This window comes from Pseudonaja textilis, chromosome Z (genome assembly GCF_049901715.1).
Source record: "Pseudonaja textilis isolate UNSWEBS1 chromosome Z, rPseTex1.2, whole genome shotgun sequence".
NCBI lineage: Eukaryota > Metazoa > Chordata > Lepidosauria > Squamata > Elapidae > Pseudonaja > Pseudonaja textilis.
This window is the reverse complement of record NC_142008.1, coordinates 84,243,123-84,265,216: the sequence shown is the minus strand read 5'-3', so window position 1 is coordinate 84,265,216 and position 22,094 is coordinate 84,243,123. Positions and strand designations below refer to the sequence as shown.

Here is a 22,094-nt window from a genome sequence, read left to right as displayed (position 1 = left end):
CAGAGTTTTCCTAGTCTCCAAATAAGTGCGCGTGCGCGCGCGCACACACACACACACACACACAGGAGGGGCTTCCATCCAATGCAGTGTCTCTGTATTAATTGGTGTTATTCTGCTGTTATTCTCCTCGCTTAGAGTTGGAACAACTTTTCTTTAGAGAAAGAGATTGGGGTGGGGGGGGATTTATCACTTAGCTTTTCAGCAGCCCGACTTTAAAAATGGCAGGTGGGGGAGGAGAAAGAAGAATTAAAATACAACAAGGCGTGTGGATTCTAAAGAAACAAACACTTGCTGTCTTGGGTGGCTTTCTGGGTTTTTTTTTTTTCTGTGGCCAGGTGAAAAGCCATATGGGGGAGTGAGGAGGACTTTCAGGTTCAGAAACTCTTGGTTAAGTAAGTTGCACGAGCTGCTATTTCTTCTCCCCTCCCTGCCCCCATTTCATGTTGCCTTTGATCAGATCTTAATGATAAACAACCCTTTGGTAACCTACCAACTGCCTACCAAATCCCAGCCACCCCCAGGAGAACCACAAAGCAAATCCCAGCTTCCCCCAGAGGAACCACAAAGCAATACCCCACTTTATTAAAAATCCACCATTTTATTATAAAAAAAATAGATAAACGAACCAATTTATTCAAAATCCACAATTTATTCAAATGCAGGCACAATTTATTCAAAAATATTTATGTCATCTTCTTCTGGAATATTGTTATAACTCTCCAAACCCTGGATTCCAGCTGGAATCTCTTGTGATTGGTCCCAATCGCTGATGTCCCCCTCGCTCCCCAATATGGCTCTTCACCTGGCCGCAGAAAAAAAAAAAAGAAAGCTACCCAAGATAGCAAGTGTTTGTTTCTTTAGAATCCACACACCTTGTATTTTAATTTTCCTTTCTTGTCCCCCACCTGCCGTTTTTAAAGATGAGCAGCTGAAAAGCTAAGCGATTCAGGTTTGCAAAGTCTGGGTGATTAACGGATCCTCCCCCCACACCAAATCTCTTTCTCTAAAGAAGTTGCTCCAACTCTAAGCTAGCAGAATTACGGCAGAATAACACTGATTAATACAGATACAGTGCATTGGACAGAAGCGCCCCCCCCCCCCGTGTGTGTGTGTGCGTCCATATTCGGAGACTGGGAAAACTCCGGAAGCTGTGATCGGCAGAGGCTAGAGGAGGATGGATGCCAGCCCCCACCCCCCTTCCGCAAGCAAATTGGGAAAAATCAAAAATCCACCATAGAAAATTTTCCTGAAAGACTGCAGAGATAACAGGAGAGGACAGCCTGGATAAATCAGACCCTACAAGCATTGCGTTCTCCACTCGTGGTGAAAATCTCTTCCAATCCACCACCCCTTCCCTAATCTCTGCCAGAAAAACACACCCCGTTCCACACACACACACACACACACACACACAGAACAGGGGCTGATCATGATAGTGTGAAAAGTCCTAGACTTTTGAAAAGTACCTCTCCCCTTCTCCCTTTTTTTTTCTTGCTCATTTTTCTTGTGTGTGAGAAAGAAAGCCGGGGGGGGGGAGATGTTTGGCGGGGGGCCTTTGGATGAGCAACGACTGTGGCAGAGAAAGCAGGAATCAAAAGAATTAGTGAGGCATGGGAGTGCAATCCAATGGACAGATGATCCAATGGACAGGTAAGTCATGTGGGATGAATTTGGCAAGGTTATCCCCCCTCCTCCGCCCTTCCTCCCCATGCCTCTTCACCTCGTATTGTCTGCACTTCAAGTGATGTGACAAATGGGGAAATTTAAGCCGCGCATGCACTTAAATAGGCCCAAATTTTGGGGGCAGGCCTTAATTTAACTACATGCGCACAAAGCAGTGCTGGGCCTTCGTTGGGGTGGGGGCCGTATTGTTGGAGAAACATGGTACTTATTTGCACAAAGGGGGAGTTCCATACTGGAGGTGGCTGCTGGATTGATGGCATATTCAACCTCCCAGCCTTGTGCTCTGTTGTTGATACATTGATTATCATATTGTTATATTCTTATAGTCCTTTTTAATTGTTTATTTTATGGGTTCTATTTTACTTCTGGTTTGTCCTCATTTCTTACCATCCTATTTTCTTTCTGTTTATCCTCCTCTCATTTTTGTCCTTTTTATTATTACAAGCTGTTTAAAGTAGCCCCATACAGGTGGGAAATAAATTTAACAAATAAATAAATTTAAATAAAAGCTCATTCATTCAGGCTTGTTTATTGACAATTGAATATGTAAGATTCTGAAGCATCATTTTAGATCTGTGTATCTTTGAATTTTTGTTAGGTAAATTGCACCAGAGTTTCCGTTGAATGCAATATGCAAATTAAAAATAATACTGCAAATTTAAACTTTAACATATTTTGCTTAAAATTAGGGATAAATCAGCAGTTCTTCAGGCACTTGCATTAACTGTAAACAGGGTAAGTACTATCCATTGGGTTACTGGTCCTTTTTTATATAAAATACTGTAGAGATTACAAAATATATATTTATCTGTATCATATGTTGACTGTAATATTATTTCATGTTACATCTATTCCTTTATATGAAGGGGAAAAGTATGACATTTCAGCTAACAATACAAACATAATACTATGTTCAGTGTTGAAAAAAACTATTTTTTCCCATGGTAAACAGTAGCACAAAGATGTTGTTTACAAAGTTATTAATATTTGATAGCATCAGCTTCCTTCTGAAAACATCTGCCTGAATGTTTTACAGAATATTAATTCATTTTGCTGATAACCCCAAAACAATTTTTTCTCTTATCAAGGCTTTTTTACAAGTATACAGTAATATTAAGGAGTACAGTCATGAGTTTTTCCTAATAGAAGAGCTTTCCAGTATTAAATTATTTATTAAATTTAATATTGGTACAGCAGAAAGATGAATCTATTGTTCATTTCAGCAGAATCTATATATTAAATGTTTTTTTCGTCCTCCTTACAGGATATTACAGCTGTTCCCTATACGTTTCAAGATGATCCTTATCTTATCCCCAGAAATTCTTCAGAGCATGTAAGTGACTCTTCTGAAACTTTATTTGGCAGAAGCAAACAAAACAATGATTTACGCAGCCCCCCCCTCCCCCCCACCCCCCCAGCTCCTTTTTTGCTGGCAGAGTATTGCAGAAGGCTGTCCAGGCTGAAAATGGGGCCCAAGGCACAGCCTTCGCTAGCAGATGCACCATAGGCCAGTCCTTTGCTGCTTCCAAGGCCGGTCCTACAGGCCAGTTCTAAGCCTTGAGTTTGCACTACTGGTATAGACAGATTCCATTATTTCTAGTGTACTTTTGGAATTCTAAATTCCCTTATTTTTACACACTGATAATCTAATAGGCTCAGTTGGAAGAGGAAAAGCTACATCCATCTCCTCCATTGTGTCATATGCAGAGTTGCTTACTAAAGTTCACATATTATAATATAAACCAATGAAAATCATTTAAAAATAGATGTTTAATAGACAATCTTATTTAAAGTTAATAAGGAAAATGTATTTGCCTTTAGGGGTTGCATGCAGTCCTTGACATGGGACTATGATGAAGCCTGGAATTTAGTGGTAAATTGTTGCATTCATAAGTCAAGGTATCATGTGATTGGACTCAATTTTATGACCACTTTTATGACAATTGTAAAGTGAGTCGGCATGGTCATTAAGCAACTCATGTTGAAGCATGTGATTGTTAAGCAAACCAAAGTTATCGAATAGACAATTTTTTTAATTCATTGCAAACTAATCATAAGGCAAGTTCTTATATACTTCCTTAATTGAAAGGACTTCTGCCAATATACAACATTGGAAAAATGGGACTTATAGTTGAGCTTAGGACCATTGTAGCATCTCATGGCCATGTGATTATAATTTGGTTGCCTGACAACTGGCATATATTTATTGTGATTGCAGCATCCCAGGGTTGCATGATCACCATTTGCTATCTTCCCAGTCTTCCACCAAGCAAAATTGATGTGAGAAACTAGATTCAGTTAATGACTGCATGATTAAACTTTATTGCAGTGATTTTCTTAATTGTGGGCAAAAAAAGATAGCAATATCAGGTGCATCTCACATAGCAAAATCAGTCAAACAAAAATTCTGGTTCCAGTGTGCTTGTAAGCCAAGGACTACTTGTATGATGAATAGGATGCGTTATGCATTATTTTTTTCCCAGAATAATACAGGTGTATTCTTTTCACAGCATTTCTTTTCCTCATCAAAAACATCAGGACAAAATGCAGCCAAATTTGTTATTAACACACATCCTGAACTTTTTGAGAAAGACTATGCTGAACCTCACATTCAGGTAACCTTTGCACTCTTTATATAATACATAATTCACATTTATAACATACAATGATAGATTTCATATGAATCAAACAACATTATTTCCTCAATTAATCCATTGCTTGAATACTGTATGTTTAAATAATTTAACTTGAATTTGTTAGATTCATGGTTTCTCTGCTTTGACATAGTCCTTTGTTCTGTACTACGATAAAGATACTTAAGCCCATCCTGTTTTTTCTTTGCTAAATATACATTATTGCTTAACTTAGCATAATTTTATCTTGTACTGCCTACACACATTTACTTTAAGAATTGATAAGGTGGCATTATTGTGAGAACTTCACTCAGGGTATAGCAATAAGTCTCTCCCTAGAAATTCAGAAAGTACTAAAAATCACTAACGGAGGAATCAATGAAAAGGTTTGAAGAGCAAGATCACTTTTACTATAAACATAAGAAATCTTGATAATGAACAATATCTGCCATAAAAATCTAGAAAATCAGCCCGTTATATATATAGAAACCACAGGATTTAAATCTGCAGTCTTCTGTGCTTAAATAGTTATGAACTTGCTGCGTCTAGCTGCCACAATTAGCAATTTGCATATTTAACCCTTCAGTGTGGAGGATACCTGCAATGATACTGGTTATGACTAGGGTTAGAGTGAAGCTTGAATCCAACAAGATCAGAAGCAAACAGCAAACACAGTTACAATAACTGTCCAGATGAAGTTCTGGAGCTTCTCTTGCCCCAAAGCATGGTATACTCAGTCTGTTGTGCCATGCAAGCAGGAGAGTCTTAAGATTGAATCAGTGCATCTAATATGCATAAGATAGCAAGAGAGCTAATCCTGCTTCGCTGTTCTTATTGTCAGAGTAAAGGTCTAAATGTGGATTTGTATCTGAGTTTGGCTATGCCATTGCCATTCCAGGTATCATTTGAATTACTGGAATTCCTTAGTGGTGGATCACATTAGGATTCAAGTAACTGAGAGGGGGCCACTCAAGAACCAAGTGGTTTAATATAAAATTTAATAAATTTGTCTTTCAGTGTAAACAAATTCTTATTATATTTGAAATGGCAACTTACAATTTAATTTTCAGCATGATTACATATTCTTTAAGTAGGGCATGATATTCCACTGAGAAGGGTTACAGTAAAATTAAAACCACTGTAGTATATAGATAGGTTTGTGACTAAGATTTTTGGAAAACTGAAACTTCTGCTTATACACTGTACTGTTTTTAATTATCCTGATAGTTTAAGACAGAGAGCTAAATCCCAGGCCTAGTGAGGAAGTTTGTTCCTACAATTGTTGCTATTTTCAAGACATGCTTCCATCAAAATTATGGAAGAAGAAACTTCATGCTGCTGCTCCCAATCTGAATCCTATCCTCCTGCTTTTCAGTGAAAAAAAGTTAATAGATTTAGGCATACCAGTCTCCTTGCAGATTGCTAAATTCACAATAGCTTTGCAGAACATTTAATCCTAATTGTATTGTGTTGTTCCCTTTAGAGTCTTATGCCAAAAACGTTGGTATTGGAACTTGAAGAAGTGAGTGAGGTTGCATTAAAAAATCTAATTCAGCTAAGAAAAGTAAAAGCATCTGTGAATATGTTTGATCAGCTTCTACAAGCAGGTATTAGCCTAAACCAACAGTTAAAATAAACAGATTTGGGTGGGTATAAGCTGTTTTAAATTTGCAAAGATTTAACTTATGAGAATTAACTCATTAGTAAATGCTTATAAAATTAATAAATGCTTATAAAATAACGATAGGTATTATATGGTCAAAGATATTTTGGAATATTTCTTCAATTTTAACAATAGAAACAAATTCTATAAAAAAAATTTTTTTAAAGATGTACACTAAAGCAGCGGTCGCCAACCGGTGGGCCATGAGAAAATTTTGGTGGGCCGCAGAGAAATCTCACCCCCAGAACACCCCCAAAGCAATTAATTCAGGCTGCGCAGAAACACAAGTCTGTGCCGCCCACGTGGCCTGCGGAAACCTTCCCTGCCCACTCACTCCTTAACCAGCAAACTTGCCTGCTAAATTGTTATTTTTCCTTTTTCCGACCATCATCTGTTCTGCTTTGCCGGGAGATTAGCTAGGAAGCAGAAAATGGTTGGATTTCTTGCTTTCTAGCTAGTCTTTAGATCTTCGGCTCTGCTTTTAAGCACAGCTGAACCTTCCTTAGGACTGAAGGTTCTATTATTCAGTGCAGACTCACGGCAAGCAAATTTGAGAGACTGAGCTAGCCAATGGCAGATATATAGATCACTGAAAGATTCTGTGAGCAACTCAATCTGCCTGCCTGCTTTGCCTGATTTGGGGTAAAAGTTGCTCTTTTAAAAAAAATAAAAAATTCAATATTTATATTCATGGTATGTTGTGAGTTAATTTTGTGAGTTTGCTTGCTAGCAAATTTTATGTGACAGAGCTAGCCAATGGCAGATAGATGGATTTCTGAATGAATCTGTGATTCTGTGAGCAACTCAATCTGCCTGCCTGCTTTGCCTGATTTTGGGTAAAAGTTGCTCTTTTTTAATAACAAAATTCAATATTTATATAAATATTTATAATATTTACATACAAGCTGTGCCCAGCCTGTCACATGACCACTGAGCCACACCCACAAATTAGGCCACGCCCACAAAAGCCGGTTAGTGGTCCCTGGGATTTAAAATTATGAGTTTGGTGTTCCCTGAGGTCCAAAAGGATGGTGACCCCTGCACTAAAGTACTTAAAAGACCAGCAAGGTTATTGCAATATGTGCAATCCGGTCAGCCCTGACCATCCTGGCCATGCACCCCCATCCCAGTCCCCCGAGGACAACCACAGTGCTGATGAGGCCTGCAATGAAATTTAGTTTCACACCCCTGTTATAGGATAATTGTGTTATGGTGTTAATAGATGGCTAGCTAGAGTATAAGACATAGGCCTATGCCTGATCCACTGGCTCATTGTGTTGTGATTCACAAAACCTGTGACAAACGCTTAAGACCTAGTGGTGAACTTTATTTTATTTTGAAAGTGTTTTAGGTAGCCTTTAAATTTTTTTCTTCCTTGCACCTTCGGGTAATTTTGCTTATTTTGCTTGTTTGTTCACTGCAGTGGATAGCAAGGCTATCCAAAACAGTAGTAAATGTCAGTATTCCAAAGCCATGGTAATTGTGATTGGTCATTCAACAAACCATGTTCTGTTTATGACATTTCAAGTTTAACAAGTTATTAATATGTTTATACATCAGCAAATTCCATTGCTATGATTTACAGTTCATGTTTTTTGCATTTGCAGGAACAAGTATACCTCTGGAGACCTCGAACAATCTTCTGGATCTTCTGTGTTTTTATGGAGATAGAGAACCAGATCAGGAGAATGATAGCAGTTTAGAAAAACAAGTAAATAAGGATGGATGGTTTTTTTGAATAAGGCTATATCTGTTATGTATAAAAAACAACAGTGTTTGGATATTTCCAACTGCTGTGAAAGGGAGCTAGGTGCCTGTCCTGTTGTCCTAGTTTTTCATAATAAGTCTAAATAGAGAATTAGAAATAACTAGTTCGCTGGGACCCTGAACTTTGTATAAAGATATTTTAAACAACCTAGTTTAAGAGATAATTATGTTAGGCATATATATTCATGTGCCAGAAGGCTAACACTTGAATTCTTATGCAGGAAGACACCGCGCCAAGAAGGGAGTTTGCAAGGAACTCTTCTAAATCCCGACAAATTACATGGAGGTATGAAATATATTAGCAACAATGTCTTGGGGTACATTTGCATGCATTTTAATTGGAAAGCCAGGATTTTTCTTATATATTAAGTACCTATTCAAAAATGCATTAAACAAATAAATGCTATATAAAAAGTAACTTAATATAACCTTAGCATATTGATTTGTATTTTCAGACTTGCAAGATTTGGCTAATGTAGCTTTACAAAAATGTAGAACTAGTTTATCTGATTGTGTTTGCTGTCTGATCTATCTCCCTGACATCAGTCTTGCAAATATGAAAATACAGATTTCATACCATCCCCTTATTAGCCCAAGAAACTAGGGAGATTCCCTTCTGAGCCACTTACTCCACTCACTATCCAGTTGCAGGCTATGCCTTCTGTTATCTGTTCCATAGGCAGCATCTTTGTATCCTCTTTCTGAAGGTCTTTCCCTTTCCACCTTAGCAGCCTGGAGTGTGAGTGGCAGGTACATGCACAAGTTCCATCCACTTATACAGATGGAGCTTCATGTGTGAGTGAAGGGCGTTTGGGCTCCTGTGTGAAGTTCCACTCACTTGGGCAGACGCCACTTGTGCCCGTGTGTGAGTGGACAGTAGAGTTTCCTGCACACTTGCCCATCACTTGCATGGTCCGGTTTCAAATAGGCCATGGCCCGGGGGTAGGAGACTTTCCCCATATATCATTACGGTTTGTGAGCATCTGCAAATTTTTGGACAGGTTGTGTAAAATAGGTCCCCAATCCCCAGGCAGGGAAGCGCTACCAATGGCCACCGCCCATTGGGAACCGGGTTGCTGAAGCAGCAGGCAAGTGAGCAAAGCTTCATGTGTGCATGCATGGGATTTAGGTTGCACTTGCCAAACCACTACCACCCTTGCAGGACCAAAAAAGGTTGGGGACCCCTGATCTAAAAGATTTAATTATGTTTATTTGTTTTTTATCCTGCCTTTGTTACTGTATAAATAACTCAAGGCAATGAATATCCATAATATTCCTTATTCTTCCTATTTTCCCCACAATTAACCCTGTGAAATGGAGTGTATTATCAGAGATTGACCAGCCTAAAGTCACCCAGCCAGCTTTCATGCCTAAACTGGGATTAGAACTCTCAAGCTCCTAGTTTCTGGACCAGCATCTTAACCACTACACCAAACTGGCTTTATGTTAAACCCTAGAAGAAAAGTGAGATAAAATGTAATAACAAAAATAATCTTACATGCTGTTGTGTATGAAAAAATGGAAATGTGTAAATGTTGGAAAATGTGTAATATATGTATAAGATTCAAAAGAAGAAGAAAAAACAGCTACCAAATTAGATATTGTATATATTACCTATGCAGTTTGTCAAAAATGTGATGATGATACAGTGCATGTTCATCCACAAAGATTTCATATCTTGAAAAAAGAAACTATATTGGATGCTTAAATATATAATGTATGTAATAGGCAGACAGGCGTGAACATATCACAGATTTTATAACCACACTTTAGAGAACATCTATTATTGTCAGTATGTTATCTTTTTTAAATTCTAGGGAAAACAACAATGCTGAGAGAATATTTCACCTAATGCCTGAAAAAAATGTACATTCCTATTGTACAATGATCAAGGGAATGGTGAAGGTACAATCGTAATCTTTCTAACAAATTTAGTTCTCTTTTTTCCTCCAAATCTATATAATAATATTTTACACATTTTGGTCATTACAGCATGGAGAGTGCCAAAAAGCTTTTAACATGTACGCTGATATGGTGAATAAAAATCTTAAGGGTAAGCTTTGGATACTATTGCATAAAAATGTGCCAATAAGAAAAGCTAGAAATAAGCTGTGCGTACAGAATTGGTCCTTCTACGGTATAACTACTGCAATGTTTGCGAGTAGTTTCGTAAATAATAGATGCTAAATAAAAATGGTAACACAGAATTTGATAGTGCAGATTGTCTTCACTTAATGATAAGTCAGACAATTCTTTGAAGTTACGATAGTGCTAAGCAATGGTACTTAGGCTCAGTCCCCAAAGTTATGGACTGCAAGGTGCACTTCAACACCACCCATCATATTTTCCCCTTTCTCTGCCCTTTTAACCCCCAGTGCTCCTGGCTCCTACCCTCCTATTCTCCACCTGTTTTCCTCAAGACTTTGGGAAGAAGGCCTCATGTAGCCAAGAGCCAGGCTAGCCATGTCTTGTTAGCGCTGGTAACAGTGCATTATAATAGTCTATGCAAAGGTAACCAGGGCAAGGTAACGGTGACAAAAGTTTCATTGTTCAGAAATGGGCACAATTTGCTTTGCTGCTCTTTTTGCTACAAGTTAGGCCTAAACAGCAGATTGACCTATGTTGGTGAAATTCGTTCTTTGTGGACCTGGCAACTAATGAACCTGCAAGGATTCCAGAGGGAACCAGGTTTGTTCCTGAGGGTCTACTGCATGATGTGTATCCTATGCAAACTCTCCCTCCTGGGGATCCCATTGCTGTCTGTGATTTACAATAAAGCTGAGTAAAGTGAATGAGAGAAGAAACATCTGGAGGTCAACAAAGAATGAACTTCACCAAAACAGGTCAATCTTCTGTTTAGGCCTAACTTGTGACAAAAAAGAGCAGCAAAGCAATAGTATTATTTATCTGCTCTATTGCATCTTCAAATTCAGCAGCCTTGTTTCAGGTGACTCAAATCTTCCAGGCAATTAACCTGAAAATTTTTATCTTCAAGACCAAGCAGAAGTATTTTCAGAGCATCTGTTAAACAAAATCACTCAAATTCATTCCCTGTTAGATGCCAACCTTGGTGCAGGTCTGGTGGAGATATCTGTGGCACAGGCTTGCCCTGTTAACTGAAAGTAGTTTGAACCTGTTGGACCTGAGGAAGCATATAGGCTCCTTATGATTATGAATTTGGACACTTTGATATAGATCCTGAATGAAGCAGATTATCTGGGCCAATTTGAGTGAAGATTCAGATCTGGAGATGGGGAAGAAACAGCATTGGTTTGGTTGATTTGAATAATCTCTGGGAGAACAAGGTAGAAGTAGTGCATCCATCCTGGCTCTGCTTGACCTCTCAATAGCTTTCACTAACATTAATTACAGTATCTTTCCGAATCAGCTTTGGGGATTCCGAGTGGGCAGCATAGTATTTATTGTGCTAGTTCTCTTCCTTCCTCAGAAGCCAATAGTAGTTGGTGCTGACTGGGAATGAAAGAATGTGCAGCCATTGAGAGAGATCATCTATCACTAAGAGGGAGTCAGGAGGGTTCTTGCACAGCTTTGTATTGTGTGCTGATTGTGCCCATTTCTGAACCATGAGACTTTTGTCACAATTACCTTGCCCTGATCACCTTTGCATAGACTATTATAATGTAATGGAGCTGCTGTTGAAAGGTATCCAGCAGCGTCGGCCACTTCAAAATGCAGTTACATGGGCAATTGTATTGGCCTTGTAAGAAAACACATGTTACACTTCTGCTTTGTGGACTGCTTTGTCTACAGTTTGTTTTTAGGTCCAATATAATATGCTGATTTTGAGTCCTACATGGCATGGGTCAGTTTATCTGATAGATTTCCCCTTCCCAATTATATCTACCTGTCCCACCTGGAAAGAGAGGAATGTTGTGGCTCCCATTTGGGAAAGCATTCCACTTGAAGGGATTTTTAAAAGTGAGCCTTTTCTACTGAGACCCTCTGGAATAATAAGCCTCCTGAGGTGATTTTAGCCCCAACATTCATAGCCTTTCAGCCCTTAAAACATGTTTTTTTTTCCCAACGAGTTGGGGATACTTGGTAATCTGTTGTCTGCGTTATATGTAATATTCTCCTACTTGTGGTCTTTTCTATCTATGTTCATTGTTTTAATTGGTTTGTTTTAATAGGAGACTTTATTTCCACTGTGTGAGATAGTCGTTTCTATAAATATGACAAATAAGTGGCCGTGTTTTATTGAGAAGAGAGATATAATTGATTATATGGCAATGCTGCTTGTGGTCTTAAGACATGTCTTTCCTCTAGATATAGTACAGAATTTGCAGCAATGATGAGTGGCGCAGGGGTACGGACCTCAGCTGAATCATGGGGGCTGAGTGTGAGTTATCTGTGTTCCACCATTGCTGGCAAGTGGCTGGCTTTGGGGACCTGGCTCACATGAGAATTCCGCCTTAGTCTGAGCTGCTATAGATATACTGCTTCAGCCATAATACAAATAATACATATGCTATTTCTTATGGTATAACTGGCTTTCTGTTTGTTTCAGCTGATGTGAGCACCTTCAATACACTTATTTTAGCAGCTGTAGATGTTAAGGAAAAATACATTGAGAAATGGGCATGTATTGAAGTAAGAATAAACTTGATTTTAACTTTTCCATAGTAAATATTTTGCTGAAGTTAAATCCTGTTCTTTTATACTACAATTTATTATTAATGTACTTTTATAGTTACGTATCATCCACATTTGCTCATTTTCTAACATTCTGTGGTTATATACATAAATTCTCTGTAATTCAAAGGTTTTAATAATATGTCCATCAATGAGATAGAGCAACTTCTTTTATATAATGATCAATAAAAATATAATTACAGAAATTCCAGTATGTGGTATATGCATTCAATGCATGTGAGAAGGAGAGGAGCTTCAGTTGTGTATTCCTGACTTTGTAAACCTCCCCATGATACAGTTATAATTACTTGTATAAACAAAGAGCTACTCAAAACAACTACTTGAAAGAAAGGCTCCTTTAAAGCATCCATTGGTTTAATGAAATTCGATTTCCAAGTAGCTTCCAAATGACACGAGGGGACTGGTTACAAAAAAAAGGGCTTTTCCTTCTTCTGTGGAGCAGTTTCCTCGGGTTTACCTGGTGTCTGCATAGTTTTTCCTTCAACAAATATGTGGGCAAACAACTTTCTTTGGGGGGATTAGTATTTTTAACACTTATTTAACACTTAATTTTGTGCTATATTTACTACTGGGGGTGTTTCTGGCTATTTTATCAGTTTTACTTTCTATGCCAGATTTATCTTTAATCGTTATAATAATACATTTTAAATGATCAATGTAATTATAGAAGGATGTCGATGTATTCTAGAATGGCATTAAATAAATGCATGTGCAAATGCTAAGGAATTGGGTAGGGGAAAGTATGTAAATACACAATTTGAGGGAATGGGAACATTGTTAAATCAAATTCTTGATATTTTGGTTAATAGGACTTGCTGAGGCAGATGGCTGAACAGGATGTACAACCAAATCTGCTAACTTTTAATACTATCCTGAAAGCATTGAAGCAGTGTGGTAAAGTATCCCGGGCTAAGGCTAGACTGATCTTGAATGAGATGAGAGCACTAAATATAGGTAAGAATTTTCTGTAATCTGTAAGATTAATCCAATACACGTTTTCTGTATTAAAGCTTAGTAGTAATATTTCTTTAAAGAGATAATCCCATGACTAAAATTATATTTTGAATTATTCACCCATTTGGACATGCAACATTATTTAATTAATAATAAATTTCAGTAAAATTCCTTAAAAAGGACCTACCAAAAATGTTGAGACACTAGAAAGAGTGTAGAGAAGAGCAACGAAGATGATTAGGGGACTGGAAGCTAAAACATATAAAGAACAGTTGATGGACTTGGGTAGGTCTAGTTTAATGGAAAGAAGGACTGGGGTGACTTGATAGTGTTGCGATATCTCGGGGACTGCCACAGAGAAGAGCGAGTCAAGCTATTCTCCAAAGCACTTGAAGGCAGGACAAGACATAATGGAAGGAAAAAAAGCAACCTAGAACTAAGAAAAAATTTCCTGACAGACAATTAATCAGTGGAACAACTTGCTTCCAGAAGTTGTGAATGCTCCAACACTAGAAGTTTTGAAGAAGATATTGAACAACCATTTGTCTGAAATGCTATAGGATTTCCTGCCTGAGCAGGGGGTTGGACTAGAAGACCTCCAAGATCCCTAACAGCTCTGTTATTCTGTTAAAGAAATAGTATCTTAAACGGAGAGTGAGGACAGAAAATAGAATAGGATAAATTTAACCAAATATAAACCATGACCTTATAACATTAGACCACATCCCCCATCTCCCCTCTAGTCTTAAATATAGTTCTTTAGGAGCTCTCAAAGGTTGTTTCCGTTATATCTTGAAGGGGAAAAGAGAAAATTACTATGGAAAATAATCATTTTACCTTTAAATTATATCAAGTCATTAACTCAAATGTTACCCTGGTATGAAATAAGTTACATGCATCTAATACAATGTAATACATTTTTGTATGTTAACCATGATCAACCTTGATTTGTTATATCTTTATTTCAGAGCCTTGCTTCGCAACGTATTACCATTTGTTGTGCATGTCACATAACATTGGTATGTAGTGTCTGTTTTTATAGTTTGTGAATTTGTGTAAAATTCTGTTGTAATATCTCCCCTGGTTTTTGCTGCATAGAACCTGCTTCAGTTTTTCACTGAATGTGTGGATCTTTTTGTTTCACCTGTTTGGATCTTTTTTTCATACCAAATTCTAAAATAAAATATTGGTAATATTGAGACTCTTTTTAATTAATATTATATTTAGCAGAAATTTGTTATGCATGGTTCTGAAAGTCCTTGAGAGAATCAGAGACAATCCGGATAATTAACCTTCCGTTTGCACTTCTGTGCCTAATTTTAATGTACTAGTTTGTTGTTTTAAAGCTTCCTTACCTTGAGTTATAATAACTAGACAGAATTTACCATGATAAGAAGCACAACCAGTCTCTTCAATTATGAGCAGCAATCATAAAGAAAATTATTATGAAAACTATAATAATCTGTTTATAACTTGCCAATTTATCTGTTGCACCTGACTTTATAGTCCAATCTCATTTTCATAGAAACATATTTTACCTGCCTTTTAGTTATAACATAGTTCAATGAAACTTAATTCTTAACTCTGCTTTTTGTTGTACAGCTGGATTTTCTGAATCCCAGTCCCATATACTATATGCTATAGTAAATGAAATTGAAAGAAAAACTTTTTGTCCTCAGGATCCAGATGATGGTATGTACTTTTTAAAAAAAAAATATGGCAGTTTTGCATAGGGCATGACTAATGTATAACAAAGGTAGTTTTGAAGCTATATGAGACTTAATAAATAACAAAGTTCTTTGGTATTTGTTTCTATTCTAAGTAATTTATTAATATATACATCAATTTCTGTGAGTAAGCTACCGCAATATCGGTTGTCTATACCTTCTAGAAGATTTTGAAAAAAAGGCTAGGATGTTAAACAATAAAACCTCCATTTGTTAGAAAGAGGTATCAAATAATCATCTAGTTTTTTAGATGGACCATATAATCTAGTCATTTTGTCCCTGGTGGTACAACATCCAACTCTTTTCTTTAAATTTCAATCTAAAATGCCTTTTTTTAAAAATAAATAATCTTCCTTTGTTTTTAAGCTTGAAAGGAAAAATGAATTATTTCCATAGTTTGAAGATAAAATTTCAGACCTCTCTTTTGAATAAAAAGGCCAATTCAAATTGTACTTATGGTTCAGCATACATACTGGACTTATTAATATGGTCAAGCTATACTGAAGTATCTCCAAAATCCACATGCATGAGTTTCAGAAAATTCTAGCACACCTTCACCTGTAAAAACACACCTTCACCTGAAAGCACATCTTCACCTGTAAAAATCAATGGAAAAATTGAATACTTCAGCTAAAGTATATTTTCTTCCTTATATTTGTATTTTTAATCATTACCATTTTCCCCAGGCATTAGATTTGGTTCTGCACATGATTGTCTGTTCCTATAGATGAAATAGTAAATTTAAGAAAGCAGAATTAACTAATTGTTTAAGGCCCTAATGTAGTTCCAATTCTTTTAAAAGCTTTTGTGGCTCTCCTTTTTTAAAACAGTAAAATAAACTACAAGTTATTGTTTTTTAAATCTCAGCATAGCAAAACAAATCACAAAAATGTCCAAAAACAGACATTCTTTCAAAAATCCCAGGCTTCATTTCCTCAATGTCATCACAGCAACATTCAACTATTCAGATCCCAGATGGAAAATGACTCATCTTTTCTCTAATTAGACTGTGTAGAAAGTTCTTTTCAGAACTATAAATGTGCTGACATTTTCTTCTCCGTTCCAACTTGTGCTAGCTCTCTTTTGTTATTATGGGCTTCATGGTTCAACCCTAGATTACAATTTGTGCGGGGTCTAGCAGGACATCATTCCTGGCTTTCTGGGCAATAGGAGGATAACTCCTGTTGCTGGGTACCTCAGCATATCTCAAGTACCTTCAGAGTAAGGCTCCGTTTATGTGCTTAACCATTCTGTACTTGTTTGATTTAAGGTCAGTCTGTTTGGGGCATTTGGATGTAATGTTTTATTATTATAGTTTGCCTTAATCAGACTTAACATACCCAAAACAATCAGTTGTAGTTAATACAGAAAAATACAGTTTAGTTAAGCATGAGGTAATGTAATATGTTAGCTAAGTTTTAGTATTCGGTATTTTCTTCTCAATAGTTGATCAGGGTATAGTTACTTGTGCTCAAAGCTTTAAATGCAGTATTTAAATGCTATGTCACTATGGCTTTAGGTGTTATCTTGGTTTGAGAAGCAATGTGCTAGAGTTCTTTGACTGGATGCTTATGTTGTATTGTTACCGAGCCTTTAGAATTTGTTTCAATAATTCTAAGAAACCCTTTTTTGGATTGCGAGAGAAGGTCCAAAATTAACATTCCCCACTACTTCTTTTCCAGTCTACTTCTTTCCAAATGCAATGAAAACAGTAAGTAGATTTGATTTCTATATATTGAAGTAGGTACACATTCACACTTGTTTAAATGTAAATATATATTTCAGTAGCTTTCAGGCTATTTCTGTATTAGCTAGATTTAAAAACAATTTTTAAATGGTATATTCTCTCTGTAGTAAAATCTTAGCGAAAATATGTGGAATAATGTTGCAATCCAATGTGAGACTGTTTGCTGTTCTGCTGATCCAGAAAATAAGATGTCAAAAAAGATCAGCCCTGCTTTGCACTTCATCTAATTCTTCTAACCTTACCTGTCCTCTATCCATCATCTTGAGCTTGGTGGCACAGTGGTTACTGTGCAGTACTGCAGGCTAATTCTGCTGGCTGCTTGCAATTTGGCAGTTCAAATGTCACCAGGTTCAAGACTGACTCAGCCTCCACCCTTCTGAGGTGGGTAAAACAAGGGCCCAGATGGTTGGGAGCAATATACTGATTCTGTAAACCACTTAGAGAGGGTTGTAACGCACTGTAAAGCGGTATATAAGTCGTAAGTGCTATTGCTATCTTAAAAGATATTTTATGAACTTGTGACCTTTTATAAAATATGAATTAGGATTTTGTGATTCTTGCTAAAATTGAAAAAAAAATGTATGATGTTCTGTGTAGCAGAACTTTGCTATTTCTCGGATTCAAGGATTAATATATTGTGCCTTTATTACAGTGTCTGGAACTGAAGGACGTTCAACTTGCTTATCGACTACATAGAGTGCTGGAGAAAGCAGATAACAGGATAATGTTGGGAAATATGACACAGAAGAACTTTTATTAGTAATTGTTATTTAGCATTCATAATTATAGAATTGAATTATCAACAGCTTCAACTGCGCTGGAAGATTAAATAAAACAATAGAATAATAGCAGTGAAATAACAGTGAATAACATCAGTCCCCAACTGCTCTATGAATAAAGAGCACTGTTTGCCAAAGACAGTTAGGAAACATATTGAATTACAATCAGGTACATTCCCAAAGGCCAGTATGGCCACCAAGAAGTAGCATCTCTGGCTTTGTACCCCTCCCCTTTTCACTCCCCGCAAAGGGAGGAACCATAGGAAACTTTTATTGGAACAATTATGTAGGGCAAGACAGATTCTAGGTGGCAAATATGATTCTGAAAGTAACCTGGTATCAAACCATAGAGAGCCTTGTAGGTTAAAACGAACCTCTAAATTACACCCAGAAGTTGATTAGTAACTAGTGCAGGGCCATAGGAAAGTATAATGTGCTCCCAATATTAATAAGCACAAAAGCCGCTGCATTTTGGACATCTGCTGATTTTAAGTGCTTTTTAAAGGCAGAATGAAGGATGGCATGTTACAGTAATTCAAAGAAGTGATGAGGACATCATTAACTGTAGAAGATAGTCCTACCCCAGGTAAAGCCGACAACCGAAAGGGAGCCTTGAGTCCAGGAGGACCCTAAAGTTGCAGATCTTGCTTTTCCATCAGGAGATAATATTGGAGCAGACAGAAAGCTCTGATAATGTCAGACCTATACGGTAGAACAGATCAAGAAATAGACACTGCATAGGCTTAAAACTACTTATATTAAAATGGCTACCGTATCAACCTAGAAAGAAGTAAACAGTGATCCGATTCCAAATTTATAAGTGATGTTTTACCAGCAGATGGTTTTAATTTTGTTAGGTAAAGCTAGATAATTTATACTATCTGCTGCATTTTCTTCGAGATTCAAAACATTAAGATTTTATTTTAAGTTACAGCTGTTTGAGAAGTGAGAACAGGAATTTTGGAAGATTGCACGATAACCTTTTCCTTCTTGAAGTTGATAGTGTTTTAATAACTGATTATTTCTTTCTTTGCCATAGTATGTCATTTTTTGAATTGTTGGCTGTGATGGAACACTTAGATGTTTTGTTGAAGTGGTATAAAGAACTGGTTCCATCAGTAAGTATTATTTGTTAATTTATTCTTTGTGACTTTAAAAGTTTCAACAACAGTAACTCAAAACTGTGATTATCCAAAATTTTGCATTTCTTCTTCAGGAATTTTACCCAAATATTAGAACAATAATGCTGCTGCTTCAGGCATTGGACTCTGGCAATTGCTTGGAATTGATTCCCCAGATATGGAAAGGTTAATTATACTTTATTTTTCTGTTTCCAAGGTGATAAGCAATTCATCTTCCCAAGTTAGTCAGAAGAACAGTATTAGGCAGATTTGCCTCTTTGAGCATCAGTAAAAATTAAAAATTCCTTTAGATCAGAGCCACATTGAATCAGGAAAGCATTTACCATGGTGCCTCATACTATGAGACTGGAAATTTATTGCTCAAATTACAAACTTGCTAGTGCAGTTTGTATAATTTCTAATCATTGTTGGTTAGCAATCCCCAGTGACAGATCCCATTGTAGGAAAAAAAGATCTAGTTAGATTGGATGTTTAATAGTGCTCATCAAAACAAAGTATCTGTCACTCTCCCATTAGCTTAACTTTCATATAGTCTCTACATTTTCCTGTCTTTGTGTTTAGCCATACAATAATCATTAATTAGGCTCAGTTGAATTTAAGGATGGAACTTCCATATTTTAGTAAAGTAAATTTAGTAAAGTTTTAGTAAAGTTGCTAATTTCATTGATCAAGAACTGCTTGCAGTTATTTTATTTCTGATAACTTTTCTTTCTTGTTCAGATATTAAGCAATTTGGATTTAGTCTCAGAGACATTATTGTACAAGAAGTTCTGGCTCTTATGGCAAGAGATGTACAGACTCCAGAGGTGAGTCTGGATGGAACATGGGATGTGGAAAATGTTCACACTTATAAAAATTGTAGAGATCAATGGAATGAATTAGCTAATGCCGAAATGAATCCAGGAGGCCTGGTCTTACTATTTCTTATTATAATAAAACATAGAAAAATGTTGCAGGATTAATTTCAGTTGCTGGAATAGCAATAATATCCATGTTTGCAGTAAAACAATACACACTGGGAAGTTCCTCTATTTTTTCAGCAGAGCAAGCTGCTGAAAGAAATCTTATTCTTTTCTTTTGCTTCTTCACTTGGCATATCTCATCTTCGTGCACCTCAGATTCCTAACACATAGCTACCTATTAATAGAAAAGGTAATCTCCCAAGATGGTTTATAATTCATCGTGTAATAAGTTAATCATTTCAAAGTTAGAGTAACAGAAAAGCCCAGTGCATGCCAAAAAGATATGGAAAATATATTTATTTACAATACAACAACAGCCCCCAATATTTTGGGAGCCGGGGACCAGTTCCATGGAAGTTTTTCTGAGAACTGAAGGGGCCGTGGTTTCACCTGTTGCCCTCATCCCACGGATGTGTGGATGTGGTTTCACTCCTTTGCGTGGCCTGGTGTCTGGTGTGCTGTGGAATGCTGCTGGTCTATGGCCCAGGGGCTGGAAACCCTGTAATATGTAACTACCATACAATATTATAAAAAGAAACCATATAGCATATTTAAATAATATTAAAATTCTCATTCAAGTACCCTTTAAATCCTGTGCATAGGGCAACAGTTTTTGAACCAACATATCTTAAAAGGGCTAGTTTACAGAATGTCCAAAATCCAAGACCAATAATTTCCAAGGGAATGAAATTTGAGAAAGTTGTGGCTGCTTCAGTGCTGCTGTTATATTCTAATCATTTTCAAAGTTCCATGGCAGTTTGATAGTGAGTCTTGCAATCCCCTTGCTTCCTCTCCTACCCAACAGCAACCATTTCCTTGCCTGCTGTAAAGGAAGGGAGATTTCCAATGCTGTCTGTCAGTTCCCATAAGAAACTCAATGGGGGAAACTGGCAACTCCTCTCCTGCTCCCATTCATTTTTGCCTATCCTTGGCATAAGAGAACAACTTAAATGTTTCTGGAGTTTTAAGATCAAGAAAGCTATCCTTTAGTAGAAAATGTGCAAGGTAGTCTTTGCTTAATGACCCTAAAAAGGACTGGAATTTCTGTTGTGGAACGATCATTTGACCACACCATTTAGCAAAAGCATTCTCCCCCATCTCTTTGGCCATCCTGCATTGCCTCACTGTCCTGTATTCTGTTGCCCCTGACCCCACCACCCCAATTGGCTGCCATCATCTTCCTTTTTCTACTGACAAGATGTGCCTCACCCGGCCCTTCATCAAACAGCTTTTGGGAAAGGTTTTGCATAGCCAGCAGTTGCCTCACAAAGGGCCAGGCCAGGTGCACCTCATCACTAAGAGCCACAAGAAGGCAAAGATAAGCTGGGGGCTATGCAGGGTATTGGGCAGTAGAGTAGTGGAAGGCAAAGTTTCAAAAAGGCAGAGATGGGGGATAAGATAGGCAGTAGGAAGAGTTAAATTGTACTCTGGTTATAGATGCAGGTGGGCTGCCAAGCACATAAATTTTCAGCAATAACCATGGGGGCACTATAACAGCCATAAATTCATTTGTAATCAGTCATAAACAGGACTGCTTATAACTACCATTCATTTAATGCAATAGTAACAATTGCTGAAGGCAGGGTCATTAAGCAAGGACTACCCATACATCAGTTGTGCAGTTGCATTGGCCTGAAAGTTTAGTTGTCATAGGGACAAATTTACCTGCTTGCATCCTGCAAAATCTTAAGATGGTCTTGGTGATCTTTGTGCTTTTGAGAATATGGCTGGGTTGAATAGTAATTTTCCTATCATTTTGAAAAAGAACCCTGAGATTTTTATATTAGTTAACTTGTTTGATTCTATCATTATTAACTGACCATTTACATATCTTCTGATACTTTAGAAAAGTAAGATTTTGGTTTTATCGTAGTGAACAGTTTAATACTCATTTTTATAATAGCTTGCCAATATATACTTGGGTGAGTATTATTGCATCAACTGCCCATCAATATCCGCCTAGTTAAGATTCTTCTATCTGCTATATTAGGGTCATGAATTTGCCCCTAAATACCCGATTTAAGTATTTTAACTAAATAATGCATGTAAATACTTAGTAGTGGTGGGACAGCTCTGTTTCATTCTTTTGGATATTTTAACGTAAACAAAAATCCCCCCCCCGCTGTTCTGACCCAACCTGGTTCCAAAGGAGCCAACACCAGACAAAGGCAGCAACCCCCACCTTTTAAGGCTTCATCTACAGATTCTGTTTCTTCACAGATAAAAGGCTGCTTCCAACTAATTAGCTCCGACAAGAAAGAGTCTTGCCAAATTGTTTTTCAAGGCTGCCAAAAACCCACAGATAAGAAATAGTTTACAAGAGTTTTCAAATACTAACTATAATCTCCACGAGGCTGAATTTC

At 37.1% G+C, this 22,094-nt stretch overlaps 1 protein-coding gene and 1 non-coding gene across 5 annotated transcripts in view; both read left to right on the top strand.

Annotated features, from left to right (window-relative positions):
• The window catches only part of PTCD3 (pentatricopeptide repeat domain 3), a 35,854-nt gene that overhangs the window by 3,361 nt on the left and 10,399 nt on the right, over positions 1-22,094 (top strand). For all 4 annotated transcript variants that reach the window (XM_026717303.2, XM_087917334.1, XM_087917333.1 and 1 more), the window contains exons 4-20: positions 2,373-2,418; positions 2,948-3,016; positions 4,194-4,298; positions 5,800-5,923; positions 7,587-7,690; positions 7,968-8,032; positions 9,564-9,651; positions 9,739-9,799; positions 12,275-12,357; positions 13,230-13,374; positions 14,343-14,393; positions 14,977-15,066; positions 16,784-16,812; positions 17,501-17,607; positions 18,667-18,745; positions 18,844-18,934; positions 19,490-19,575. In XM_026717303.2, coding sequence (XP_026573088.1) covers positions 2,373-2,418; positions 2,948-3,016; positions 4,194-4,298; positions 5,800-5,923; positions 7,587-7,690; positions 7,968-8,032; positions 9,564-9,651; positions 9,739-9,799; positions 12,275-12,357; positions 13,230-13,374; positions 14,343-14,393; positions 14,977-15,066; positions 16,784-16,812; positions 17,501-17,607; positions 18,667-18,745; positions 18,844-18,934; positions 19,490-19,575 — 1,423 coding nt within the window. The remainder of the gene's footprint in view (positions 1-2,372; positions 2,419-2,947; positions 3,017-4,193; positions 4,299-5,799; positions 5,924-7,586; positions 7,691-7,967; positions 8,033-9,563; positions 9,652-9,738; positions 9,800-12,274; positions 12,358-13,229; positions 13,375-14,342; positions 14,394-14,976; positions 15,067-16,783; positions 16,813-17,500; positions 17,608-18,666; positions 18,746-18,843; positions 18,935-19,489; positions 19,576-22,094) is intronic.
• LOC113447282 (small nucleolar RNA SNORD94) lies at positions 12,050-12,193 on the top strand. The gene has a single exon (XR_003375596.1). It is a non-coding gene; the product is annotated as a small nucleolar RNA SNORD94 (small nucleolar RNA).